This window comes from Taudactylus pleione, unplaced genomic scaffold, assembly GCF_031769625.1.
Source record: "Taudactylus pleione unplaced genomic scaffold, aTauple2 ptg000106l, whole genome shotgun sequence".
NCBI classification, from domain to species: Eukaryota; Metazoa; Chordata; class Amphibia; order Anura; family Myobatrachidae; genus Taudactylus; species Taudactylus pleione.
In genome coordinates, this window is record NW_028284508.1 from 1,150,198 (window position 1) to 1,177,903 (window position 27,706).

The 27,706-nt window shown below is 39.7% G+C and overlaps 1 protein-coding gene across 3 annotated transcripts in view; it reads right to left on the reverse strand.

Annotated features, from left to right (window-relative positions):
• SLC12A4 (solute carrier family 12 member 4) overlaps window positions 1-27,706 on the reverse strand; it is a 307,394-nt gene that overhangs the window by 50,448 nt on the left and 229,240 nt on the right. For all 3 annotated transcript variants that reach the window (XM_088470905.1, XM_088470906.1, XM_088470907.1), the window contains 4 exons: window positions 25,793-25,891; window positions 25,245-25,364; window positions 4,943-5,047; window positions 451-619 (listed from right to left, as the gene is read on the reverse strand). In XM_088470905.1, coding sequence (XP_088327031.1) covers window positions 451-619; window positions 4,943-5,047; window positions 25,245-25,364; window positions 25,793-25,891 — 493 coding nt within the window. The remainder of the gene's footprint in view (window positions 1-450; window positions 620-4,942; window positions 5,048-25,244; window positions 25,365-25,792; window positions 25,892-27,706) is intronic.

Here is a 27,706-nt window from a genome sequence, read left to right on the forward strand (position 1 = left end):
TCGAGGTCAATAGGGTCCACAGAGCACCTTCTTTTGTATTTTCTATGATTCCTTCTTCTTAAGAGAGAGTGTTTCTGGGGTACAAGGGTCCTTCCTTCTCATCTTTTTTCCTTCTCCTGCTTGGGCTTGATAACAAACTAACTGCCTGTAGCCGGGGGCAGGGTGTATATGGAGGAGGACCCAGTGCATCCTGGGAGCTGGGTGCTTGTTAACTGTTTGGTGCCTGGATCACTCCAACCACATACCCCCAAGGTATTTTCTGTGGACCCTATGGACCCCGAAGAAGAAAATTATCACATTATTGTGGCTAATTGAATTCCCCCCTATGCCTTAGTGTAGTCGCCAAACCTATGATTGAGTTACAAATCAAATGAAAAACAAATATAAAAATCTAAAAATACAGACTCCAAATGTACAGCTGTAGAATACACTATGTATATATATATATACCTGTTCAGCAGCTTGCACCTCCCCATAGCTGTCTAAGAAGTTTCCTTGTATGGCGGTGCCAATAATGGTTAACCCCTTCCCAGCTTTCAGCTGAGAGGCAAAAGTGAGTAGTCGTGGGTACTTAACATGTAAGTCTTCATCCAGTTTTAGAAGGACTAGCAACTGTGGCCTGTAAGGTAACAAAATCAGCAACCAGCATTAATGTGTCAGAGGTAACATGTGAACATAAAATTACAATTAAGCAGGTCAACAAAGTTTAAAAAAATAAAATAAATATTGTGACAGGTCTCCAGTTATATATTCTCCCTCTGCAAAACATTGTGCAGAATTAGCATCTAATAATCCTATATAACAGCGTTCTCATAAGGCTAACTACTGTACATGGAATGTGTGCAAAAGGACACTCAGCCTAGGGTGCAGCTGTTCAAGCACACATAACCCCCCACTCTACCATGTCTGTTGATCCAACAGTAGAGCTCAGTGCAGGACAACAGAAAATATTTCAGCAAGTGAGCAAGGCTGTGCCTGTGTCTTACCAATCAAGTAATCATCAGTGTATGCAGTGCTACATGTGACACAGGCAGTGCCTCAGTCACTATGAGTAGGGACTGTAGATATGCCAGGAGGCCTTGGTCTACAAAGATGGTGTAAAACGGAAAGTCACTAGCAACACAAAGTAGTGATGTGATGCTTCTGTAAAATAGGTATAAGCAAATACTGTATTGGTGTAACACACATTTCTACAAATTGGGTTTTGTTACCAGTCATGTGTGTTAGATTTTGTTTTATATTTGGCTTGAAAAATTAATAAATTAACTTGATAATGGGCAGGTTTTGACCGCATTTCTCATATGCACCAAGCCCCGCTGGATGCGGTGGGTAACGCCATCTGAAGATGGCGTTACCCTATACAAGCCTATGGGCTTCTATTTGGAAAGTGATGTGAGAGGGATCCAATCAGATCCCCACCCATCACCCCCCTCAGCGCGCCCGTCCTTAGGTCATAGACCATGAAATCCCTCATTCGCAAAGGACAGCTCTTACCGAGAGCGCCGTCCTTTGCGGTATCCTTCATGCACACCAGCGGAATTAACGCTGACATGCATGCGAAGAGTGGTGGGATGCATCGTATCCCGAATGCAATGCGTCATGCATCCTGCCCATTGTCTCCCGTGACAGGGATAAATTCCCATACTTTTAAAATTCCCATATTTTATAAAATTTATAATTCCCATTATTTTATACAGTAGTTTCTGTTTCTATGCATCTCAGTTATCTGAGTTTTCACATTTCCATGTGACTTTATGTTATGAAACATACACACGGTCAGATTTGTCAGATCTGTCAGATGAATGATTGAACGATTTTACCAAAGATTTGAACGATTTTTGACTGCATTAAAATGAATGGAATTGTCCAAGTCTGACTGCAAACACATCAGATGTCAGATATCGTTATCTGACCATCGGGAACGCGCATCGTTCATCGTCCATCGTTCTGGCATGTCAGATATGTCAGATTTTCCTTCAGATATGAACGATTTTTTAAATCGTTATTGTTCAGATCTGAAGAAAAATCTGATCGTGTGTATGCACCATTACTCTTATTTTCTGTATTTAACAGCCTATATGGTTATTGTACTTGGTTGGAACTTGGTACTTGTTTGCCTGTACCTTGCTATTTCTGTTTGACAGTTTCAATAAACATATTACAAAGAAAATAAATAAATAAATAAAATACATAGGAAAACAATTTAAACTTTGGACCAAGATTTTCCTGGTACAGGTATCCAGGTACAAAGTCAAGTTCAACTCACAGTAAGGCAACATAAAATTATTTGCGAAAATAGAGGAGGTGTAAATCATTACTCATCATTACTAATTTAGATAAAAACTAATTTTATACAGCCAATAGTGTATGTCAGAGATGCTAGCTTTCAAATAAAATAAAAGTGTCAATACTATAATCCACGTAGACAATTAATACTCTATGACAGAGGGAACTATTCATCATCACTTATTCTTCACAAAAGCATGTGAAAATTATCATTTTCACATACTTTGTAAAAAATAAGCATCAGGGATACTCAAGTTCCAAAATAGCATTTTTGTCTAAAATTTTATGGTGTTACTGAACCCCAACCTGAGATGGCGTTCATCCCCCGATAATCTTCACAGGCTGCTGTTTACACAGCAGCATGTGAAGAAATACCTGCCAGCCACAGCAGAGCGATCTATAGAGCTCTCCCCTTCCTGAGTCTGCAGTGCAGAACACTGGACTATATTAAGAGTTTTAACAAGATACAGGAGAGAAACATTCTTCAAAGGAAGAGAAGTAGTAGAACAAGAGGACATGCACTTGAGGAAAAATGACTTCACAGAAAGGGTAGTGGACAAGTGGAATAGCCTCCCATCAGAGGTGGCAGAGGCTAAGACAGTAAAACCATTTACACATGTTTGGGATAGGCATAAAAATATCCTTACAAAGAACTAAGGATTAAAGAGGGTGAAGGTTAACAAAAGGTTAAAAAAGGGCAGACTAGATGGGCCAAGTGGTTCTTATCTACCATCAAGTTCCATATTTCTATATTTATGTACACATGGCATATTCTAAATCACTGCACATGATCACATTATTAGTACATCTCATGATAACAAAATATTTGCAATTTTGTCAATAAAGTGACAATATAATTTAATAAATTATTAAAAGTCCTGTAATGTGAAGAGCTCTGGTTATGTTTTAAATAGAAACATGGGGCATCACTGACAACCCATAACAGGTTCTAAAACATGAAAGAAAATATGATCTAATATAATTTAGATGGGTCAGGAACTGATATATAGATATCTTGGGAAAAAACATTTTTTTTGCATTTTCGTGCATCACCGATAATTACATTTTTTAATCTTTATATTCACAAATTTTCAGTTGTTATTTTGGCTTTATTTTGGCACCCCTAGGCAAGTATCAACTTAATTAATGGGTATTAAATGAGGTGAGCAGAGTTATTCCCGGGCTGTTGTCTGCGGGCACATCGCCCGGCAGAAACAGCCTGCCACCTGGCACATTTCCCCGCCGACCCCCGCTGTGGAATGCTGGCCCCTGAAGTGACCAGAGGCTAAAGAAGCCTCCGATCACTTCAGAGGCCAGCTTTCCCAGTGATGCACTGCGCGGGTGACGTCATGACGTCACCTGCGACGTGAGGAGCCTGCCCCGCGCGCCTGCTGGATCTAGTTAGCTCCAGTCAGCGTGAGGAAGCGGCAGCGGCGAGCGGCCAGAAAGTAAAGGTAACTGCTGGGGCTTGGGCCAGGACCAGTCTGGGGGCACCATTTAAGTCTGGGGCACTGCATAAAGGGGCCAGCCTGGGGGCACTGCATAAAGGGGCCAGCCTGGGGGCACTGCATAAAGGGGCCAGCCTGGGGGCACTGCATAAAGGGGCCAGCCTGGGGGCACTGCATAAAGGGGCCAGCCTGGGGGCACTGCATAAGGGACACTTTAAACCTGGGGGCACTGCATAAGGGGCCAGCCTGGGGGCACTATTTAAGCCTGGGGGCACTACATAAGGGACCAGTCTGCGGGCACTACTTCAACCAGGGGGCACTGCATAAGGGCAAAGCTAAACTACAGGGGGCAATGCATAAAGGGGAAAACTACAGGGGGCACTGTATAAAGGGGACAAATACAGGGGGCACTGCATAATGGGCACTTTTGACTGAGAGCCAGTGGGGGAGCAGCCTGAGATGTCGGGCTGGATTGGTCTGGGAGATACCCCTTTTCCCGGCACGCGCATAATTGCGAAGGCCCCCACCCGGCTACTTTTGGATGCCACCTGGCTGGAAAAAATTTCTGGGGAGAACACTGGGTGAGGACGGGAGAATAAAACAATAAAAAATAATTGATTCAAGCCATTACATAATTTTCTACAGTATTTGCTAAAATTTAAAAGGGTGCAAAATAAATGTATTTTATTGGATGTTTGGTCTATATCTTAAGACCACTATATGTGTATAAATTGTGCAGCCATGCAAGTTTTTGTCCCTGGTCCATTCTTTTGGGTCTCTGGATTCTTGTCAAAACAGACACACATCTCCTGACACCAGCAGGCATTGTCAGCTTTATCGCACATGGATAAGACTGACAGGGACCACATATTAAGGGAATATTGGTCAGAGACCAAAATAATTGCACACTTGCCTAGTTCCTATAATGGTTATTATATCAAGTTGAAAAACTAGTCGTCATTTACTAAAGTTTTATAATAAGCATATTATTGTGCATTCATCTCTAATGGTTTCCATTGGTTGCACTTTATTAAAGATCATGTCCACGTTTAAACAACAATTATCTTATGTAAAATTATCATAAGGTTAAAAGTCACCTATTTACTTAATTAAGTATAACCATTAATTGTATGTACATATGACGTATATGTACATATTTTAGAAGAAAAACAGAAGAAAAAAGATAAAAGATACAATTGACTTTCTACCTCCAGTTCTTTGTGTGTGGTGGTCCTTCTTCCAGTCTCAACAAGGCATATCTAGCTGCACTGAGAGAGAGACCTCTGATTCCATCTCCCCATTCTTTCTCGGCTCTGTCAATTTATAGATTTGTAAGAGATATATAAATAAACTGTAGAATACATTGTGGATGATGCAGAATAAGCACTACACTGGTGCAGTATTTTTTGTTTTATTTTTGCACTGCACAAGCCCAGACAGTCAACACACACAAAAGTGCAATTCTAGAGTCAAATGCAATCAGCATGTATCAACCTGTATGACCAGAGAGGCAGAACAGGGGTGTGGAGGTGTGTTCTCACGTAGGCCGAGCACAGAAGTTGGCATGCAGCAAGGAGGTCCCAGTTCCATGCCCTAAACATAAATACATGCATGTGTGCCTGTAGGCCCCCCTTCCCGTTATATAACTCTTCTTCATCTCAGTGACGCTATGACAAATGGGGCATCCTCAATGACTTACAGGTAATATCCTCCCATATTCTCAGCTTTGGCATATCTGTGAGCGGTCTGCTGGTATGGTCCGGTTTTTCCACCATGAATTGCACCAGCAGCTCAACTTCTCTGTAACTGAAGTTGGGCTGGTGAAGCTTTGTGGGGAGAAGCCTGGTAGGTACATTTTTCAGATTTCTGGACAGGGAGCTTGACCAAAACCACAGTTGGGTTACATTAACATATTGTTTGACAGAGCTCCCTTATGCACCTTACATGCCATCAACATGCCCCTTTTATATGTCATCAGATCCCCCTCATGTACGTTATAACTCATCAGAACCCCATATGCCCATTAATATGCCTCGCGTATACTATATGCTTGCTTCAGCAAAAAGTATGCAGTTATTGGTCATTGGTCAATCAATGCTTTCTTTTCTATGTAAAAAAATTAGTTGGTGAGCACTGCAGTGCTAAGTAATTTATTTATTAAACACATTTATCTATATTTACACAGTAAAAAAATGCACTATAAATAATGATAGGACAAACTTTGTATTGCAAAACTGAAAGATAAAGTGAAAAAAATGTGTATTTTGTTGTAAATTAACCATATAATGTGAGAATCAAACACAGGATGTATGTTGAAGTCCCATCTGTCTCCACCACATCACCCAGGACATAAGGGGAGCGATTGATAATTAAGTTATCATACAAATCGTAGAGTGGCACAATATTTCCCCTCCACACACTTATCCTGTTAAGAGGGTGGCGTGTCTTGGGATGGGAGCTTGGTGAGCTATGTATATAAAATAAAGATTAAAATCTGAGATACATAGAAAGTAGAGAAAAGGGTTTTTTTTTTTATATCCGCACAGAAAAATATAATTTTTTTTATAATTTATCCATATATTGATTTACCAACATTTGGAGAGATATGTTGTCCAAGGGAACTTGGATTTCAAAGATATCTTTTGTTGGTGGTGCTCCCCAGAGCCAAAACACCGTTTTTATACCAAAAAGAAGAGAAAAGAAGAAGGCTCTTTTTGTGGGGCACTCTTATGTAGAAATAGTATAGTGATTAAAATTAAACTTTAATTACAATCCTTTAGAATTCACACAAATGTATATACGACACAAACAACATATAAATAAAGTCAAGATTGTTATATTATAATTCAATCATATTGTGTATACTGGACATCAAATTTTCACAGCATAGAAGAAAAATATTCCATAAAGCATTTAGTATGCACTATAGGGGTTCAAACAAATTCTAGAACCTTCCTAATAATTAAATGCCAATTGATTCCATCAGAATACACTAATACATGTGAGAAAAAAAAGGGGGGGGGGGGCGAAAATATTATGGATGGTAACATAGAACACTTTTGTCTAGTGTTCATGAATCTCAGATATACAACTCTATATTGGGTATCTAGGGCAAACATTTAACTCGACACAGATAATGAGTGTCATAAGACCACTTTGCTAGTTATTAATTATGTGGAGCATTTCTTTGTGGTTGTACACAGCAGATCAGCATACAATGATATACTATATATACCTCATACTGGTTATCTATATTTGTTATAATGGTTATACAATTGTCTGATATTTTAAACGCAAATGACGGACATCCGAAATTGGACACAATTGTAACCAATTACCTCTTGTAAATACAGACCAAAACCAAGCACCAAACACGTTTACTGAGTATTATTAAGTGTGATTGGGACCAAATCACCTCAGCAGTGTGTTCTTACAAACAGATAAAATCAGATAGACAACATAGATAAACCAGTACATAAGAAAGTCATATCTTATTGTAGTCCCATATGTAGGACTTATTTAGGATGACTTAACAGGTTATAAATATACATACATGTTACCAATATTATATATGTCAATTCAATATTTGGTAAAGCTGTATATCACTGAACATATAGTTTTTTATCTGCGTCTGCTTGTATTTTATATGTGGCACAGTATATCTATCAATGCATCCACCATGCCTATGCTGTATGGTAACTCTGTGCAGGCATATATATGTGTGCAAAGATATCTAATGATAGTTTATGCTATCTCCATTTGTCTCCATAAAATGGGGAGCGATAGTAGCAGGCTATGTCACAGAGATATAGGATGTAGACACCAAAGTCTAAGTGGTACATTACAGTTTTTTGCCCATCAGAAGATATCCAAGTGGGGGAGTTTGGTCGGCGTGTGCACCTGCCAGACCATGATCATGAGAGTCCTGGACGCGCGTTTCGCCCGCTGTGGGCTTGTTCACCAATGCCTCAGGAGCAAGGCTTCTGTTCTTCCCTTTTTGTACATACTGCCGGGTGGATATCCCGGTCACGTGACCACGGGAGGTCGCTCTCTATTGGTCCCATCATCCACGTGGTCTCCTGTAATGAGTCACATGGATAGGGATAACCAATTATCATTAGACATTACTTATGCATCACAGTGTGATACGCAATTCATGGGTTAGAAATCCCTGTTTTCAATAGAGTTAGCTCCACGTAGTCTCCTGTAATGAGTCACATGGATAGGGATAGCCAATTATCATTAGACATTACCTATTCCACACAGTGTGATACGTAATTCATGGGTTAGGAATCCCCGTTTTCAATAGAGTTAACTCCTTCATTGCTGCTATATTCTAATCCCCGTTGTGAAGTGATCTTAATTGGATCTAACAGATATATGTACGCAGGGTGTATTTATATTGAGCAATATGCGAGGTTAATTCCAGATATGGGGGATAGGAATCCCCGTTATCCATGTGGTTAACTTCTTCTTTGCCGGTGTGATTTTAATTTGGATCTATGCTGTGAGGTATTCACAGCTGGATGAAACCGGGTAACATCATGAGGAGATTTACCGAACATAGATCCCTAGAGTAATAGATAATTACTACTATAGTATTTTTAATGAGGTTACATATACACATAATCTGCAGGTCATTTCATACAGCATTTAATAGTCTTGAACTTCAAAAGAAGAAGCCTGTATACATGAAATTCACTCATGCCTCATGCACAACCCACACACGGCCTGAGGGTTATCACATACTGTATAGGGGTAATTGATTATATTCAGATATTTGTGAATCAGGTATAATTCTCTTTAATTAGAAGAAGAGAGGATATTTTAGTACGTAATATGTATTTGAGTACTATTTATTTTAAACAAACATTAATTAGTTTAATCAGGATTATAATGCTCATAGATTGTATCAACAAACATATGATTAGCTGTGAGATCACTTTTTAGAAAATCCTCAATATCAATGCATCCTAATCATTTGTGAAGTGTTTCAATCATTTTTTTAAAAATTAAAGATTATTGTTGATAATCCACGGTTTTATGAATAGTATAAACTAATCAGTAACCAATGATTTATATGAGTTATCATATAGGATAACAGATGAGTCCATAGGTGTTATGTCCATACATCTGTTACATAGTAATACACAAAAAGCAGGAAGAAAAGGGAGAAAGATATAGTGAACCCCATATATATCGCACATGTGACAGCTGCTGCATGTCATTATGTCATGCATTGAACGGCATGTGAGCGTGTCACAAATGCGATTTTCAGGGTACGAATAAGTGTATTGGGTATCTGCTATTACATTGTATCAGCAGGAGGACACCTGATGACACCATTGCAGGAGTCCTCCCTGAAAATCTATAATGAGAGTACCCATAAAAGATTAATTCAATAGATGTGATTAATAGCCAAAGTATTTTGTAGTCTCACTACAGAGGCAGTTACCCAAAGGCCCTCAGTCATTTGTCTATTGACATTGATGACTGGTGACCGTTGGGATCATGCATGAGGTGAGATAAAGAACGAATGATAAGTTTGCAGCATGTAACAGTACTTGTCAGTATCTGGCTCTGTTATCAAGTATTGCAGAGTCACAGAATACTTATTTTCCTGTCTCCTGCTGTCTACTTGGAAGAAAATACATATGATATACCTATAAGTCAGAATCTGATGTCAGGAACAAAAAACCCGGTATATAGACAAAATCTGATATAGGGACAGAGAAAGGAACCTAGGTCCTATACAAATAAATTATTGTTTCTCTATGGTCTTGCTTTCCTTCTGATCTTTTTTAGGGAAAATGAGACATTCCCTAGGTATATCAGATGTACTTTTTTTGGCTTTTTTAATTGAGCGTTTGCTATAACCTCTTTCTAGATGTCTTTCAGAGAGTTCAATGCATTTGTCCTCAAAGATTTTTTTATCGGAACAGTTGCGCCTCAACCTAAGGAATTCGCCCTTGGGTAGGTTCTCTATGGTTGGCGGAAAGTGCGCACTGGTTTCATGTAATAAGTTGTTAGTTGCAGTTTCCTTTCTGAACAATTCTATCTGAATCATACTGGTGGGGTCTTTGTAGATTTTAAGGTCCAGGAAGGGGACTGATTGTTTGCTGAAAGAATGTGTCAATTTCAAATTGATAACATTAGTATTTAGTTTTCTAATAAATGACATCAAACAATTCTCATCACCTTCCCAAATCATGATGATGTCATCTATGTATCTCCACCAGGAGGTTATATGTTTTGTAAAGTTGTCATTCTCATCGCAGAACACAATCTCTTTTTCCCACCACCCTAAAAACAGGTTAGCATAGGTCGGGGCGCAAGATGCCCCCATTGCTGTCCCCCTAATTTGAAGGTAATGGCTGTCGCCAAATGTGAAACTATTTCTAGTTAGGACAAATTCCAATAGTTCTAAAAGGAGTCGATGGAAGTCGCTATACCCTTCCATTATTAGGAAATATTTTACTGCCCTTAATCCTAATTCATGTTCTATACTGGTGTACAGTGATTCAACGTCCAATGTCACCAATAGGTGTTGTTCATCTAGTTTGACATCATTTAATTTCCATAATACATCTGCTGTGTCCTGATTATATGATGGTAGGCCTAGGACATGATGTCTTAAATGTAGATCAATGAATTTTCCTACCTTCTCTGAAACTCCACCTATTCCAGAAACGATGGGTCTTCCTGGTGGTTCCACAATATTTTTGTGTACTTTTGGGAGTAGGTAGAGTGTCTGTGTCTTGGGGTATGGTGTTTTGAGATATTCATATTCACGTTTCAGAATTGTTCCATCTGCAAGAGCTTTGTCTAATATTCTATTCAAGATGATATTAGAGTTGTCCGTGGGGTTAAACATAATTCTATTGTAACATTTATCATCATCCAATTGGCGTAGGGCTTCCTTCATATACATGTCTGTAGGCCAGATTACTATGTTGCCAGAAGTGAGAATCTTTCAAGAACTCGTATCACGGGACCTTGATATACTACATAAAAATGGTAGGAAAAATAGGAGAACTCAAGGTAACCTACACTACAAAGAGATACAAACCCTAAAAAAGATGAATGATTGGCATGGTGTAGTGATTAAGCCCTCAGACAAGGGGGGCAACATAGTAATCTGGCCTACAGACATGTATATGAAGGAAGCCCTATGCCAATTGGATGATGATAAATGTTACAAAAGAATTATGTTTAACCCCACGGACAACTCTAATATCATCTTGAATAGAATATTAGACAAAGCTCTTGCAGATGGAACAATTCTGAAACATGAATATGAATATCTCAAAACACCATACCCCAAGACACCGACACTCTACCTTCTCCCAAAAGTACACAAAAATATTGTGGAACCACCAGGAAGACCTATCGTTTCTGGAATAGGTGGAGTTTCAGAGAAGGTAGGAAAATTCATTGATCTACATTTAAGACATCATGTCCTAGGCCTACCATCATATATTCAGGACACAGCAGATGTATTACGGAAATTAAATTATGTCAAACTAGATGAACAACACCTATTGGTGACATTGGACGTTGAATCACTGTACACCAGTATAGAACATGAATTAGGATTAAGGGCAGTAAAATATTTCCTAATAATGGAAGGGTATAGCGACTTCCATCGACTCCTTTTAGAACTATTGGAATTTGTCCTAACTAGAAATAGTTTCACATTTGGGGACCGCCATTACCTTCAAATTAGGGGGACAGCAATGGGGGCATCTTGCGCCCCGACCTATGCTAACCTGTTTTTAGGGTGGTGGGAAAGAGATTGTGTTCTGCGATGAGAATGACAACTTTACAAAACATATAACCTCCTGGTGGAGATACATAGATGACATCATCATGATTTGGGAAGGTGATGAGAATTGTTTGATGTCATTTATTAGAAAACTAAATACTAATGTTATCAATTTGAAATTGACACATTCTTTCAGCAAACAATCAGTCCCCTTCCTGGACCTTAAAATCTACAAAGACCCCACCGGTATGATTCAGACAGAATTGTTCAGAAAGGAAACTGCAACTAACAACTTATTACATGAAACCAGTGCGCACTTTCCGCCAACCATAGAGAACCTACCCAAGGGCGAATTCCTTAGGTTGAGGCGCAACTGTTCGAATAAAAAGATCTTTGAGGACAAATGCATTGAACTCTCTGAAAGACTTCTAGAAAGAGGTTATAGCAAACGCTCAATTAAAAAAGCCAAAAAAAGTACATCTGATATACCTAGGGAATGTCTCATTTTCCCTAAAAAAGATCAGAAGGAAAGCAAGACCATAGAGAAACTCCGCTTTGTTGGTGATTTCTGTCAAGAATGGAGACAAATACAGGGAATCATACAGAAACACTGGCATACTCTCCACCTTGACAGGGATCTGTCAGGAATTCTTGATGACAAAGTATCCATGAATTGGAGACGGTCAAAAAATCTACGCGATGGGCTAGTATGAAGCCACTTTATCAAAAACCCACCAAGACCAATCAAACTTACGGGTACCTTCCCATGCGGCACCTGTAAGGCATGTCAGTTTATACTAAAGACCAACAAAGTGGAAGATAAATTTGGCCAAACATTACATATTAAAAACTTTATGAACTGCAATGCGATAGGAGTAATTTATTGCATAGTTTGCAGTTGTAATAAAAAATATGTGGGTATGACATCTCGGGCACTAAAACATAGAATCCTGGAACACATCGGTTCTATCAGAAATGCATTTTCAGATCTGGATAAACATAGGAAACTGACATCGGTAGCCCGACATTTCTGGAAATATCATCAAGGATCCAATCAAGACTTCAAAGTTTTTGGTCTAGAAAAAATCAACCTCGGCATACGTGGAGGAGACCTGACACGAGAATTACTCAAGAGAGAAAGTGCCTGGACCTTTAAACTGGGCACACTTACCCCGGATGGTCTAAATTAATTTATCAACTATAGTGTTTACATCTAAAAACTATAGCGTTGTTATTAAAACATGTATCCTATCTATTACATCTATCTATTTATTCTCCATCTTGGTTGTATAATTTCCAGGTTAACTCCTGGATATGTAGCCTATATAGTAAACCATCTGACTAGTATATATCCAAATAGAAAGAACATATGGGCAGACACGATGATATTATATTACTCTGTCCTGCCCTTGTCCTTGGTATATTCTTTAAAATATGAAATTTTCACTTAATACAATTACTCACTCTTCACATGCTATTCTGAAAATACTTGCACTTTTTCTTTTCCTTATGGAACAAACACTTAATTTGTATTTTATTTTATATATTTTATCTATCACACAGGCACACATGCACATATATTTATGGAAGATCTCTCACATTCCTCATACAAGCTTACTAATTATAAGACAGGTTTTAATAAACCCTTATAAATATGTTGTAAAATTTTTCACAATAAACCTCTTTTTTTATCTATCACATTCACCTTCACATCAAAAACAATTATTTATTTGTATAGGACCTAGGTTCCTTTCTCTGTCCCTATATCAGATTTTGTTTATATACCAGGTTTTTTGTTCCTGACATCAGATTCTGACTTATAGGTATATCATATGTATTTTCTTCCAAGTAGACAGCAGGAGACAGGAAAATAAGTATTCTGTGACTCTGCAATGCTTGATAACAGAGCCAGATACTGACAAGTACTGTTACATGCTGCAAACTTATCATTCTTTCTTCATCTCACCTCATGCCTGATCCCAACGGTCACCAGTCATCAATGTCAATAGACAAATGACTGAGGGCCTTTGGGTAACTGCCTCTGTAGTGAGACTACAAAATACTTTGGCTATTAATCACATCTATTGAATTAATCTTTTATGGGTACTCTCATTATAGATTTTCAGGGAGGACTCCTGCAATGGTGTCATCAGGTGTCCTCCTGCTGATACAATGTAATAGCAGATACCCAATACACTTATTCGTACCCTGAAAATCACATTTGTGACACGCTCACATGCCGTTCAATGCATGACATAATGACATGCAGCAGCTGTCACGTGTGCGATATATATGGGGTTCACTATATCTTTCTCCCTTTTCTTCCTGCTTTTTGTGTATTACTATGTAACAGATGTATGGACATAACACCTATGGTCTCATCTGTTATCCTATATGATAACTCATATAAATCATTGGTTACTGATTAGTTTATACTATTCATAAAAACGTGGATTATCAACAATAATCTTTAATTTTTAAAAAAATGATTGAAACACTTCACAAATGATTAGGATGCATTGATATTGAGGATTTTCTAAAAAGTGATCTCACAGCTAATCATATGTTTGTTGATACAATCTATGAGCATTATAATCCTGATTAAACTAATTAATGTTTGTTTAAAATAAATAGTACTCAAATACATATTACGTACTAAAATATCCTCTCTTCTTCTAATTAAAGAGAATTATACCTGATTCACAAATATCTGAATATAATCAATTACCCCTATACAGTATGTGATAACCCTCAGGCTGTGTGTGGGTTGTGCATGAGGCATGAGTGAATTTCATGTATACAGGCTTCTTCTTTTGAAGTTCAAGGCTATTAAATGCTGTATGAAATGACCTGCAGATTATGTGTATATGTAACCTCATTAAAAATACTATAGTAGTAATTATCTATTACTCTAGGGATCTATGTTCGGTAAATCTCCTCATGATGTTACCCGGTTTCATCCAGCTGTGAATACCTCACAGCATAGATCCAAATTAAAATCACACCGGCAAAGAAGAAGTTAACCACATGGATAACGGGGATTCCTATCCCCCATATCTGGAATTAACCTCGCATATTGCTCAATATAAATACACCCTGCATACATATATCTGTTAGATCCAATTAAGATCACTTCACAACGGGGATTAGAATATAGCAGCAATGAAGGAGTTAACTCTATTGAAAACGGGGATTCCTAACCCATGAATTACGTATCACACTGTGTGGAATAGGTAATGTCTAATGATAATTGGCTATCCCTATCCATGTGACTCATTACAGGAGACTACGTGGAGCTAACTCTATTGAAAACAGGGATTTCTAACCCATGAATTGCGTATCACACTGTGATGCATAAGTAATGTCTAATGATAATTGGTTACTCGTATCCATGTGACTCATTACAGGAGACCACGTGGATGATGGGACCAATAGAGAGCGACCTCCCGTGGTCACGTGACCGGGATATCCACCCGGCAGTATGTACAAAAAGGGAAGTACAGAAGCCTTGCTCCTGAGTCATTGGTGAACAAGCCCACAGCGGGCGAAACGCGCGTCCAGGACTCTCATGATCATGGTCTGGCAGGTGCACACGCCAACCAAACTCCCCCACTTGGATATCTTCTGATGGGCAAAAAACTGTAATGTACCACTTAGACTTTGGTGTCTACATCCTATATCTCTGTGACATAGCCTGCTACTATCGCTCCCCATTTTATGGAGACAAATGGAGATAGCATAAACTATCATTAGATATCTTTGCACACATATATATGCCTGCACAGAGTTACCATACAGCATAGGCATGGTGGATGCATTGATAGATATACTGTGCCACATATAAAATACAAGCAGACGCAGATAAAAAACTATATGTTCAGTGATATACAGCTTTACCAAATATTGAATTGACATATATAATATTGGTAACATGTATGTATATATATATAACCTGTATATTTATAACCTGTTAAGTCATCCTAAATAAGTCCTACATATGGGACTACAATAAGATATGACTTTCTTATGTACTGGTTTATCTATGTTGTCTATCTGATTTTATCTGTTTGTAAGAACACACTGCTGAGGTGATTTGGTCCCAATCACACTTAATAATACTCAGTAAACGTGTTTGGTGCTTGGTTTTGGTCTGTATTTACAAGAGGTAATTGGTTACAATTGTGTCCAATTTCGGATGTCCGTCATTTGCGTTTAAAATATCAGACAATTGTATAACCATTATAACAAATATAGATAACCAGTATGAGGTATATATAGTATATCATTGTATGCTGATCTGCTGTGTACAACCACAAAGAAATGCTCCACATAATTAATAACTAGCAAAGTGGTCTTATGACACTCATTATCTGTGTCGAGTTAAATGTTTGCCCTAGATACCCAATATAGAGTTGTATATCTGAGATTCATGAACACTAGACAAAAGTGTTCTATGTTACCATCCATAATATTTTCGCCCCCCCCCCCCCTTTTTTTTCTCACATGTATTAGTGTATTCTGATGGAATCAATTGGCATTTAATTATTAGGAAGGTTCTAGAATTTGTTTGAACCCCTATAGTGCATACTAAATGCTTTATGGAATATTTTTCTTCTATGCTGTGAAAATTTGATGTCCAGTATACACAATATGATTGAATTATAATATAACAATCTTGACTTTATTTATATGTTGTTTGTGTCGTATATACATTTGTGTAAATTCTAAAGGATTGTATTTAAAGTTTAATTTTAATCACTATACTATTTCTACATAAGAGTGCCCCACAAAAAGAGCCTTCTTCTTTTCTCTTCTATTTGGTATAAAAACACACAGAAAGTAGATAGAGACAAATATTGTAGGATCCAAAGAGGAGCCTAACAATTTGGCCAGCTTTCTGGGCAGGCCAGACAGCGCAAAAGATAAATTGGTACCATCTGTTGGGCGGATTCCGTCTACATACCTTCTAATCTACTTCCTAGGCATAACAGGCAATGGGCTTGTGCTGTGGGCAAGTCACATTCTCAAGGACAAGCAGGCAACGGTCCAAACACATTTACAGTCACAAGACTGGAACAGGAGGAGGAGGCGATTTCGTGTGTATGAGCAGCAGATAGGCCTGCTGTGACGTGAGCACTCTTTAGGCAGGCAGTAAGATTTTCATATGCTGTCCATCCAGGATTACCAAGCTCCTAAAGTCCAGACAGATCTCCCGATTTCTGAAACGTCAGGAGTAATCCTGGATGGGTGGCAGCACTGTGGCTGGTGTAGGAACCATATCCTCAGACTTAAGCTGGGAACACACCTTACGACTGTGTGACTCAACGATGCGATGTAACCATACATCACGTTGCCATACATACTACACAATCTGACATATGCAATATACCGTTACATGCTGCATGTAATAGCACCGTGTTGGCAGTAGAAATGTCCCATCTGATGTGCATCAAGGCAGATGGGACGGTTCATTGAACGACAGCCGGGAACAATGGACTGGGCATACACACTATACAATGTGTACAATATAGTGTTCTGACCTGCTTTGGAATGATATATCGGACAATAGATCGTATAGTGTGTAACCAGCTTAAGACTTTTTGTTTTGTTCTATAATTCAATGTATTGGGCCTTTGGTGGTATATATGTACTATTTGTGGGCAGTGGCGTCATGAGGGGGGTGCGGGCCGAACCCGGGTGTCACCCTCGGAGGGGGTGACATGAAAATGCCGGCTCCTCTGCAGTGACAGGAGCAGAGTGCTGAGGTGTGACATTCTCCTGCAGCACCCGGCTCCTGTCATAGAAGAGGAACCGACAGTGCAGACTGCCCATCATTTCCGGTGATGCTGGGCTGCCACCGGAGTGATGTTATTAGGATCCCCCGCAAGGCCACTTCACCTTTTTTAGGCCATGCCTCCTTTTCTGGCGGGGGAGCCTCTGGCGCGCAGGGGGTATTGTGAGTGTGCACCAGGTGTCGCCAGACCCGATGACGCCTCCGTTTGTGGGTTTATGTTGCTGTGTTTTTGTGTCACATTTGGCACAGCGAACATTTCTTATTGCTGCGGAGGACTAAAGGGGCTTTTAAACATCCTAAGAAAAAATACCTACTCCCCCCTTTCACTAATCATTGGTGGGGAGTACCAAGTAGCAGTGTGGTTTATTGCAGCGCCTTGGGTGCTTTGTTACTTTTTCTTTGAAAGGGGACATCCCTCTTTCTAATATGGGTACTCAATTATTGGAAACCAGATTGGAGGATATCTTCCCCCATCCCTGGATAACATTTTTTTTTTTACTGTAATGTAGGGGGTTAATGTCTGGTGATCACACTAATCACCATACATTAACTTCTATTGGGGCATTTAATGTGTAAAAGCGGGCACCTCTCTTTGAAATAAGGGTATCCCCATCTCTTTAGGTGCCAGGGTTGGTGAGATAGAGGGACTTAGGCTCCCATTTATTAACGATGCATAACCCCTTTAGCGCTCGCTTTTCTATGAAAAATAGAAAAAAATTGTATAAGGATAGACTCAGTGGATGTGTCTTAGATAGGGTTAGATTGATAAGTTTATGGTCTGTGTAATATTTTCCCTTTTGATGAAATGTGCAGTTGGATGAATTATATTTTTCTGTATACTGGCCGGCACTTTACTTGCTCCCCTTATATGGTGGACTACTTTGTAGATACAGATGTGTCCACATACATCTAGCCTCCATGCGCTACAAGTCGCGCCACACAATGCGGGAGCTTCGTGTGCCTCGGTAGCGCCGAGCATCTTTCATGCAACTTGTTACCTTCAAATGCATCTTATTCACACAGTGATGCGAATAGCACAAGCAGCTTCTGCTGGCTGATTAAAATGATATGCAGCATGCCTATGTTCTCTGTGCATTTGCGGGTGTATCTGCTGGTAACGCTATGTTACAGTGTAAGCGGCTGTAACCCTGTAATGTAGCGTTTTGCATGCAGATACACCTGCAGATGCACAGAGAACATAGGCATGCTGCATATCATTTTAATCCACAGAAGCTGCTTGTGCTATTCGCATCACTGTGTGAATAAGATGCATTTGAAGGCAAAAAGGCGTACGAGAGACGCTTGGCACTACCGAATCATGCCATGGCATGGCGCAATTAGAAGGGCTGTTTAACATGCAAGGAGGCTAGATGTACGAAGACACATACCCGTCCCACCCACATAGTATTTACCAATACATAGTATCTGCTCTGGTTGAGATGTGTGTGTTTTACTGGCACATACAGTGCATCCAGAAAGTATTCACTACGCTTCACTTTTTCCACATTTTATGTTATGTTACAGCCTTATTCCAAAATGGAATAAATTAATTTTTGTCCTCAAAATTCTAAACACAATACCCCATAATGACAAAGTGTAAAAAGTATTTTTGCAATTTTTACAAATTTAATAAAAAATAAATAAATAAGAAATCACATGTACATAAGTATTCACAACTTTTGCTCAATACTTTGTTGATGCACCTTTGGCAGCAATTACAGCCTCAAGTATTTGTGTAAATGATGCCACAAGCTTGGCACACCTATCTTTGGGCAGTTTGCCCATTCCTCTTTGCAGCACCTCTCAAGCTCCATCAGGTTGGATGGGAAGCGTCAATGCACAGCCATTTTCAGAACTCTCCAGAGATGTTCAATTGGATTCAAGTCTGGGCTCTGGCTGGGCCACTCAAAGACATTCAAAGAGTTGTCCTCAAGCCACTCCTTTGATATCTTGGCTGTGTGCTTATGGTCGTTGTCCTGCTGAAAGATGAACCATCGCCCCAGTCTGAGGTCAAGAGCACTCTGGAGCAGGTTTTCATCCAGGATGTCTCTGTATCCTGACTAGTATCGCAGTTCCTGCTGTTGAAAAACATCCCCACAGCATGATGCTGCCACCACCATGCTTCACTGTAGAGATGCTATTGGCCTGGTGATGAGCGGTGCATGGTTTCCTCCAAACATAATGCCTGGCATTCATGCCAAAGAGTTCAATCTTTGTATCATCATGGTCTGAGAGTCCTTCAGGTGCAGTTTGGCAAACTCCAGGTGGGCTGCCATGTGCTTTTCACTAAGGAGTGGCTTCTGTCTGGCCACTCTACCATACAGGCCTGATTGGTGGATTGCTGCAGGGATGTTGTCCTTCTGGAAGGTTCTCCTCTCTCCACAGAGGAATGCTGTAGCTCTGACACAGTGACCATCGGGTTCTTGGTCACCTCATTGACTAGGGCCCTTCTCCCCCGATCGCTCAGTTTAGACGGCCGACCAACAAAAGGAATAGTCCTGTTGGTTCCGAACTTCTTCCATTTACGGATGATGGAGGCCACTGTGCTAATTGGCACCTTCAAAGCACCATATATTTTTCTGTACCCTTCCCCAGATTTTGTGCCTCAAGACAATCCTGTCTCAGAGGTCTACAGACAATTCCTGGACTTCATGCTTGCTTTGTGCTCTGACATGCACTGTCAAGTGTGGGACCTAATATAGACAGGTGTATGCCTTTCAAAATCATGTCCAATCAACTGAATTTACCACAGGTTGACTCCAATTAAGTTGTAGGAACATCTCAAGGATGATCAGTGGAAACAAGAGGCACCTGAGCTCTATTTTGAGCTTCATGGCAAAGGCCGTGAATACTTATGTACATGTGATTTCTTAGTGTTTCTTTTTTTTTAATTAAATTTCCAAAATTCTCAAAAAAACTTTTTACACGCTGTCATTATGGGATATTGGGCCTGATTCAGACCCACTCGTGAGCGGCTGTCCGCTCGCAAGTGGGTCGATGGTCTGCACTGAGCATGCGCACGACGGAGGGAGCTCCGTCGTGCGCATACGCCAGACACGACGAGCGAAGGACTTTCCTTCGCTCGTTGTGTCCGATCAAAGGGGGCGTGCTGTCAATGTTGATTGACAGCACGCCCCCTTTGATAGGCGTGCCGGGGGCGTGCCACCCTGACGGGGGCGTTCCCACGGGAACGCCTCCCGTCAGAAGCCGGCCCACTGACATCACTAGTGATGTCAGTGGGAGTGATTTTGGCTCTGATAGAGCCAAAATCACTCCGGAGCTTGCGGTTGAAAACCTCAACCGCAGGCTCCGGCTCGCAATTTCGATGGTCGCAATGGTCACGACCATCGCGGCCATCAAAATGCACGCTCGTATAGCCTGTGGGTGGTGACCCACAGCTATACGAGCGTCCAGGAGGACGCTCCATGAAAATGGAGCCCGGCCCTCATTCAGAGCGTGCGCTCTGCTCAGAGCGTACGGCTCTGAATGAGGGCCATTGTGTGTAGAATTTTGAGGACATTTTGGAATAAGGCTGTAACATAACAAAAATGTGGAAAAAGTGAAGCATAGTGAGTACTTTCCAGATGCCCTGTATAAGTACAATTACTTTGTATTCTCTAATTTGTTTTGGTTCCTATGATACATATCAAATGTGGTAATTTATCTCTAATTGGTGACACAATGTGTTGGTTTGCTATGCTGCAATTGGATGCGTGTCCCAGGCTGATATCTGGAACATATCACACCTTTGGGGGCAGTACCATTCTGTAACTGATGAGTCCCCGAGGAGAGAGGAAGTGATTTCACTCCCTGCTCTGCGGTCCATGGCTGGAACGCACTCTAGGACTTTGTAATATGCGAGTGTTTGCATGCAATGTGAGAGGAAGTGACTTCACTTCCGGATCTGCATTTCACGGCTGGAACGCACACTGTACCGCCAGTTCACATGAGTGGACATTACTGAGCCTGCCAGGCATGTAAGGCTAGTGAGCTGCTAAGATGGATTAGTGCTTTTGAGCTTTGTTGCAATTTCTATTCACACTGAATGGCTTGAAAAAGGTTGGAGATGCCAACCGAAACGTCGCTGCTTCTGACATTTTTACTGCTATACAGTAAGCAATGAATAAATATACCCATAGCTGCATCTATCGGTGAGTGCCTGCATATATAATATATATATATATATATATATATATATTATATATACACACACACAGTCAGGTGCATAAATATTGGGACATTGACAGGATTTTCATATTTTCGCCTCTATTCACCACCACAATGGCTTTGAAATGAAACAAACAAGATGTGCTTTAACTGCAGACTTTCAGATTTAATTTGAGGGAAATTACATCCAAATCAGGTGAACGGTGTAGGAATTACAACGATTTCTATATGTGCCTCCCACTTTTTAAGGGGCCAAAAGTAATGGGACAAACTAAACAATCCTAAATCTAACTTTCACTTTTTAATACTTTGTTGCAAATCCTTTGCAGGCAATTACAGCCTGAAGTCTGGAACGCATAGACATCACCAGACGCTGGGTTTCATCCCTTGTGATGCTCTGCCAGGCCTCTACTGCAAATGTCTTCAGTTCCTGCTTGTTCTTGGGGCATTTTCCCTTCAGTTTTGTCTTCATCAAGTGAAATGCATGCTCAATCGGATTCAGGTCAGGGGATTGACTTGGCCATTGCATAACATTCCACTTTTTAGCCTTAAAAAACTTTTTGGTTGCTTTTGCAGTATGCTTCGGGTCATTGTCCATCTGCACTGTGAAGCGCCGTCCAATGAGTTCTGAAGCATTTGACTGAATATGAGCATATAATATTGCCCAAAACACTTCAGAATTCATTCTGCTGCTTTTGTCAGCAGTCACATCATCAATAAATACAAGGGAACCAGTTCCATTGGCAGCCATACATGCCCACGCCACGACACTACCACCACCATGCTTCACTGATGATGTGGCATGTTTTGGATCATGAGCAGTTCCTTTCCTTCTCCATACTCTTCTATTCCCATCACTCTGGTACAAGTTGATCTTTGTCTCATCTGTCAATAGGATGTTGTTCCAGAACTGTAATGCGTTTTTTAGATGTTGTTTGGCACACTCTAATCTGGTCTTCCTGTTTTTGAGGCTCACCAATGGTTTACATCTTGTGGTGAACCCTCTATATTCACTCTTGTGAAATCTTATCTTGATTGTTGACTTTGACACATATACATCTACCTCCTGGAGAGTGTTCTTGATTTGGCCAACTGTTGTGAAGGGGTTTTTCTTCACCAGGGAAATAATTCTTCTGTCATCCACCACAGTTGTTTTCCGTGGTCTTCCGGGTCTTTTGGTGTTGCGGAGCTCTCCGATGCGTTCTTTCTTTTTAAGAATGTTCCAAACATTTGATTTGGCCACACCTAATGTTTTTGCTATCTCTCTGATGGGTTTGTTTTGATTTTTCAGCCTAATGATGGCTTGCTTCACTGACAGTGACAGCTCTATGGATCTCACATTGAGAGTCGACAGCAACTGATTCCAAATGCAAATGTCACACCTAGAATCAACTCCAGACCTTTTACCTGCTTAATTGATAATTAAATGAGGGAATAGCCCACACCTGTCCATGAAATAGCTTTTCAGTTGATAGTCCCATTACTTTTGGCCCCTTAAAAAGTGGGAGGCACATATAGAAATCGTTGTAATTCCTACAACGTTCACCTGATTTGGATGTAATTACCCTCAAATTAAATCTGAAAGTCTGCAGTTAAAGCACATCTTGTTTGTTTTCATTTCAAAGCCATTGTGGTAGTGAATAGAGGCCAAAATATGAAAATTCTGTCAATGTCCCAATATTTATGCACCTGACTGTATATATATATATATATATATATATATATATATATATATATAGAGAGAGAGAGAGAGAGAGAGAGAGAGAGAGAGAGAGAGAGTATACACACACTAAAGATAACAGAATATCCAAGGCAATATCACAAACACATATTTTTTGCATATAGTTTGATGTCAAAGTATAAAAACATTCTGGCGCAAATTCTACTACTGTAGTGTTCATAGTTAATGTTTCCACATTACTGGTAGAGAGGGTAAAAGTAATAGATGTTGGTGTTTAATATAGTTATTAATTTTCCAAAGTAAATATGTGTGAAGTAGTTAAAAACCCTCATAAGTCAAAAATGGACACGTGAATACCTCATACAGAGGTGTCTTCCGTTGTCGTCGCTGCAGTCTCGTTAAACAACCCTTCTAGTTGCAAAAAAAAAAAAAGAAATACCAGCGCTGCTAAATAGAAAACTAGTCAAACAAATACCAATGGACAGTTGATATCACAATTATAAAAATTTATAAATTGCAACAATCCTGAAAAAGCATCTATGATGCATAATGAAGAAAAATAAATACATGAGAATAAATTATACCAAAATTGCCACATTTTAGTGTAGATGATCCATGTTTAGTAGTTCCTTAGAGATTACTCCTTCCATATAATACTCATATAACTGATACATAGATATCTTGGGAAAAAACACATTCCTCTGAGGAAGCTGGATACGATTTGAGCCAGTGAAATGCGTTGAGCCTACAGACCTACAGAGATACTCCTATCCACTCACTGGCTACCCACTTTTGGACTTTATCAAACCCCTGTTTACTTTGGTGTCACAACCATTTTCCAGTGGATTACTACAGCCCTGAGAATATCTGCATCGGCTACTGCATGTCGCCAAGGACTGTGAATAATTCCATTATCCACACCGATAATTTAATCGCTAAAGGGACATTTAAAGTCATATATCTTTATTCAGCCAGCACATGACTGTGTATTATATGGAAGGAGTATCCACTAAGGAACTAGTAAACATGGTTCATCTACACTAATATGTGGCAATTTTAGTATCGTTTATTTTCATGTATTTATTTTTCTTCATTATGCATCACAGATGCTTTTTTAGTATTGTTGCGATTTATTACATTTTATAATTGTGACATCAACTGTCCATTGGTATTTGTTTGACTAGTTTCCTATTTAGCAGCGCTGGTATTTCTTTCGGTTTTGTCCAATTTGTATTAGGGGCTTACATCCCCTATATACCAGCAGCTCTCTGACAGCGCTTAGGTTCATTGTGTTTTAGCCCTTCTAGTCGCGTCTAGTCCTGTACGGGTTTACTCTAGCCAAGCACCATTTTCCATGCAATTGCATCTAAATTGCAGAACACACACACATGCTGCATATCATTTTAATCAGCAGTCTGTTGTGCGTCTTATTTGCATCACATTGAGAAGAAGAGGCATTTTCTGTGAAAAAGACACCCAGCGCTGATCTTTTTGAATGGGAACCGGCATCTTTCAAGCACCCTGTGTAACGCGACTCATAACGTACGGACGACAGACAAGGAAGGACACATCTGTATATACCCCGGGGCTCATGTAAAAAGTTTAATAATCTTTCATTTGCATCATCAGCGATGAGCCGAACTAAAAATATGATCATATCTGCATATAGATTTGGGTGAGGGGTGAATGCGCCTGCCAGAAAAGTGGTGCATCTATGCTGCTTTACGGCTGTGTGTGATGCTTATACAGTATGTGTGTGTATTTCCACTCTTTGAGGATGGCGTAAATGTGTTGCCTAAGCAGCAGCCAGGCCAGACGTTATCTCAGGGATGTGCTTTACTTATAATAGGACATCACAATACATGATACAGTACAAATAAATTTATGAGATCATTTGTAAAATTTAAAAAATAATTTTTTTAGCCAAACCATATTAGTATATGTTGCTTTTATTAGAGCTAGCAATACTATAATGTATAGAATATATTTGTTGTTTTTGTTGATAAACTACTTTTAACATTCTATTGGACATATAACAACTTGCATAAACAATGTTCCAAGTGGTAATGCATCTGAAAAAAAAGTGGACATTTAAACACTTACCCCTGGTATTCTATGTACTTGTAAATCACTCCAGCAATCAACATAGCCACAAGAGCGTAATACCAAGAGGAAACGAACATCAGAGCCAAGCATATACTCATACCCAGGAAAGAAAGAGCCCTAGCATTGCACAAAAGATGTAATAAAATACTGTTTAGCAAAGTAATGTCACAACAAGCTCTTAATGTTGTTATGTAAATATAAGATTATTATTGAATCCTGAAAAATATATCAACAGTGTCAATAAGTTAATTGATGTGAGCAAGCATCTAATAAAATATATGAGAGAATGCACTCTACAATGTAAATTATATTGATATAAGAAGTCACAGAGGAATACTGTGATTATTTAAAAGTAGAATGTTGCTAGGTTAGTGGTTTTATACAGGTCAAGCAGAAACCAGAGGTTTTTATCCATAATAAGTTGCAGAAAGATTATTCCTTATGATTTACTTTTCAAGTGATGGCATCAGAACTCACTATGTGTAGCAACAATTGAAGCTGGGCATATAATGAATATAATGAATAGATAGGCTTTAGCTTCTCACCAGTGATAATATTTAAATCTTGGTCTCCAGTTTGGTGTTCTCAGTAGAGTTTGGACAGCACATGCTAAGTTAACAAATAAGTAACACATCAGGAAGAACCTGTAAACAACAACAACAAAACAGTTTTAGTTATAGCATATGTATTCCATGTAATTATATATATCAACACTAGTGTAATAAATATATTCGTAAGATTTCCAGTCATTTCCAATTTAGTACATATTATAGATGTTAATTATAATTATTTTGGTATGCGCAGATTGCCGGTAACAGTTGAAAATAAAGTTTAAACCCACTTGGCATCCCCTATCCACCAGCATTGTATTCATTGCTAGCTATTGCAATATTGTGGTATAGTACATATATTTTGGGAAAGTTGTGCTGTTACAGTTCATAAATGTCGCTAAGTGGCCCCTTTAGGCACCACTAGATTACCCATTGGTTCCCCACTCATCTTTGCTGCAGTTGCATCAAAAAGCCCTTCTTGGTGCTCCTGGTCCCTTGAGACTCTGCTACCGTCGTGCGTCTTGTTTTTTGCCGAAAATGCTTTTAAGTTGCAATGTGATCTGACTAGGTCGCACCAGAATACTGTGCTGACTAATTTGATATGTGACACTTGTATATCTGTGTACGACTTAGGCTTGATACACACTAAACAATGTGTGTACCGGGCGATGCGACTGACAACCTCCCCGCTGACGGGCCAACATATCGGGCTGCCGGTACACACTGACTGACTGATATGTTGACCCCTGCCGCATCCCGCTGCATAGGGTCGTCAGTCGAATCGTCAGCTTGAGCTGCATGTATGTCTGACCTAACAATGTGGCTGATGACCCCATAGACGCACGCACCTCTAGATATAGTTGGTACACACTTGACAATTTGAACGATTGGACTTTCTTATTAGTTGCAATCGGGCAAATCGTTCAAAATATCGCTAAATGTGTTCCTAATGACAGTCTCTCAATTAGCATGCAATGTGTTACAATGCAACAGCCACAGCTTTTCTCCTCTCCAAGTTCCATTTACAATCTCATTCGCACACAGATATAGAAGTGTCACATATCAAATGAATCAACACAGTCTCCTGGTGTGTGCTAGTTGCATAGCATTGCGACTTAAGACACATTTTTGGAAAAAGAAGATGCAAAAAAGACACCCGACACTAGCAGAGTCTCATAAGACTCATATCGCGCTGCATGGCGTATTAAGGCTAGATGAGCAAGGACACATATGTACCATCAATTGTGGTTATAGGTGCACACAGCCACCATCATCCAGAGAGTCATCTCTCCCTTAGCAACACTCGGTACTAAGTATGTTGTACCCTGAAATTAAATCTAAAACTAATGGTATGGACTTTGTTTATAAGATACCTAAATGTGTTTTATATTTTTATGGCTTAGCAAAATAACTGCCCCACCAAAGTGAGCCAGACTTCCTACATTAACTCACCACAGGGGGTCTGCTGCAGCCAGAGGACTTAAGGGGGTCTAACCAACTGGCCTCCAATATGCGGGTACGCATTCACAATTGGAAATGTTATCTAAACCTGCTTGTTTTAAGTTACACTACCATTTGAACTAAACTGAGATTAAAAGGGGACTTAACCGATCAAATCAGGGGGAAAGTAGTTAATAGACCGGCGGACTCAATGCCGCCGGTCTATATCTTGACACCAGGAGCCCGGCAAGGGATGGAAGACAGGCGTCAAAATACTGACAATCAGTGTTCTACTTTAAGTCAATAGTGACAAGGGGTCAAGAATCGGGGCTTAAGATCGATCTGCGAAACCAAATGGCAGAATAGTGAACAGTGTGGTAAGGACCAAGTACAAGGTGCAGCAAAACCACTAGCTTTTGTTACTTGTACTACTGTGGTAGTGTATATTTTCAAGAAAATAAAATTATA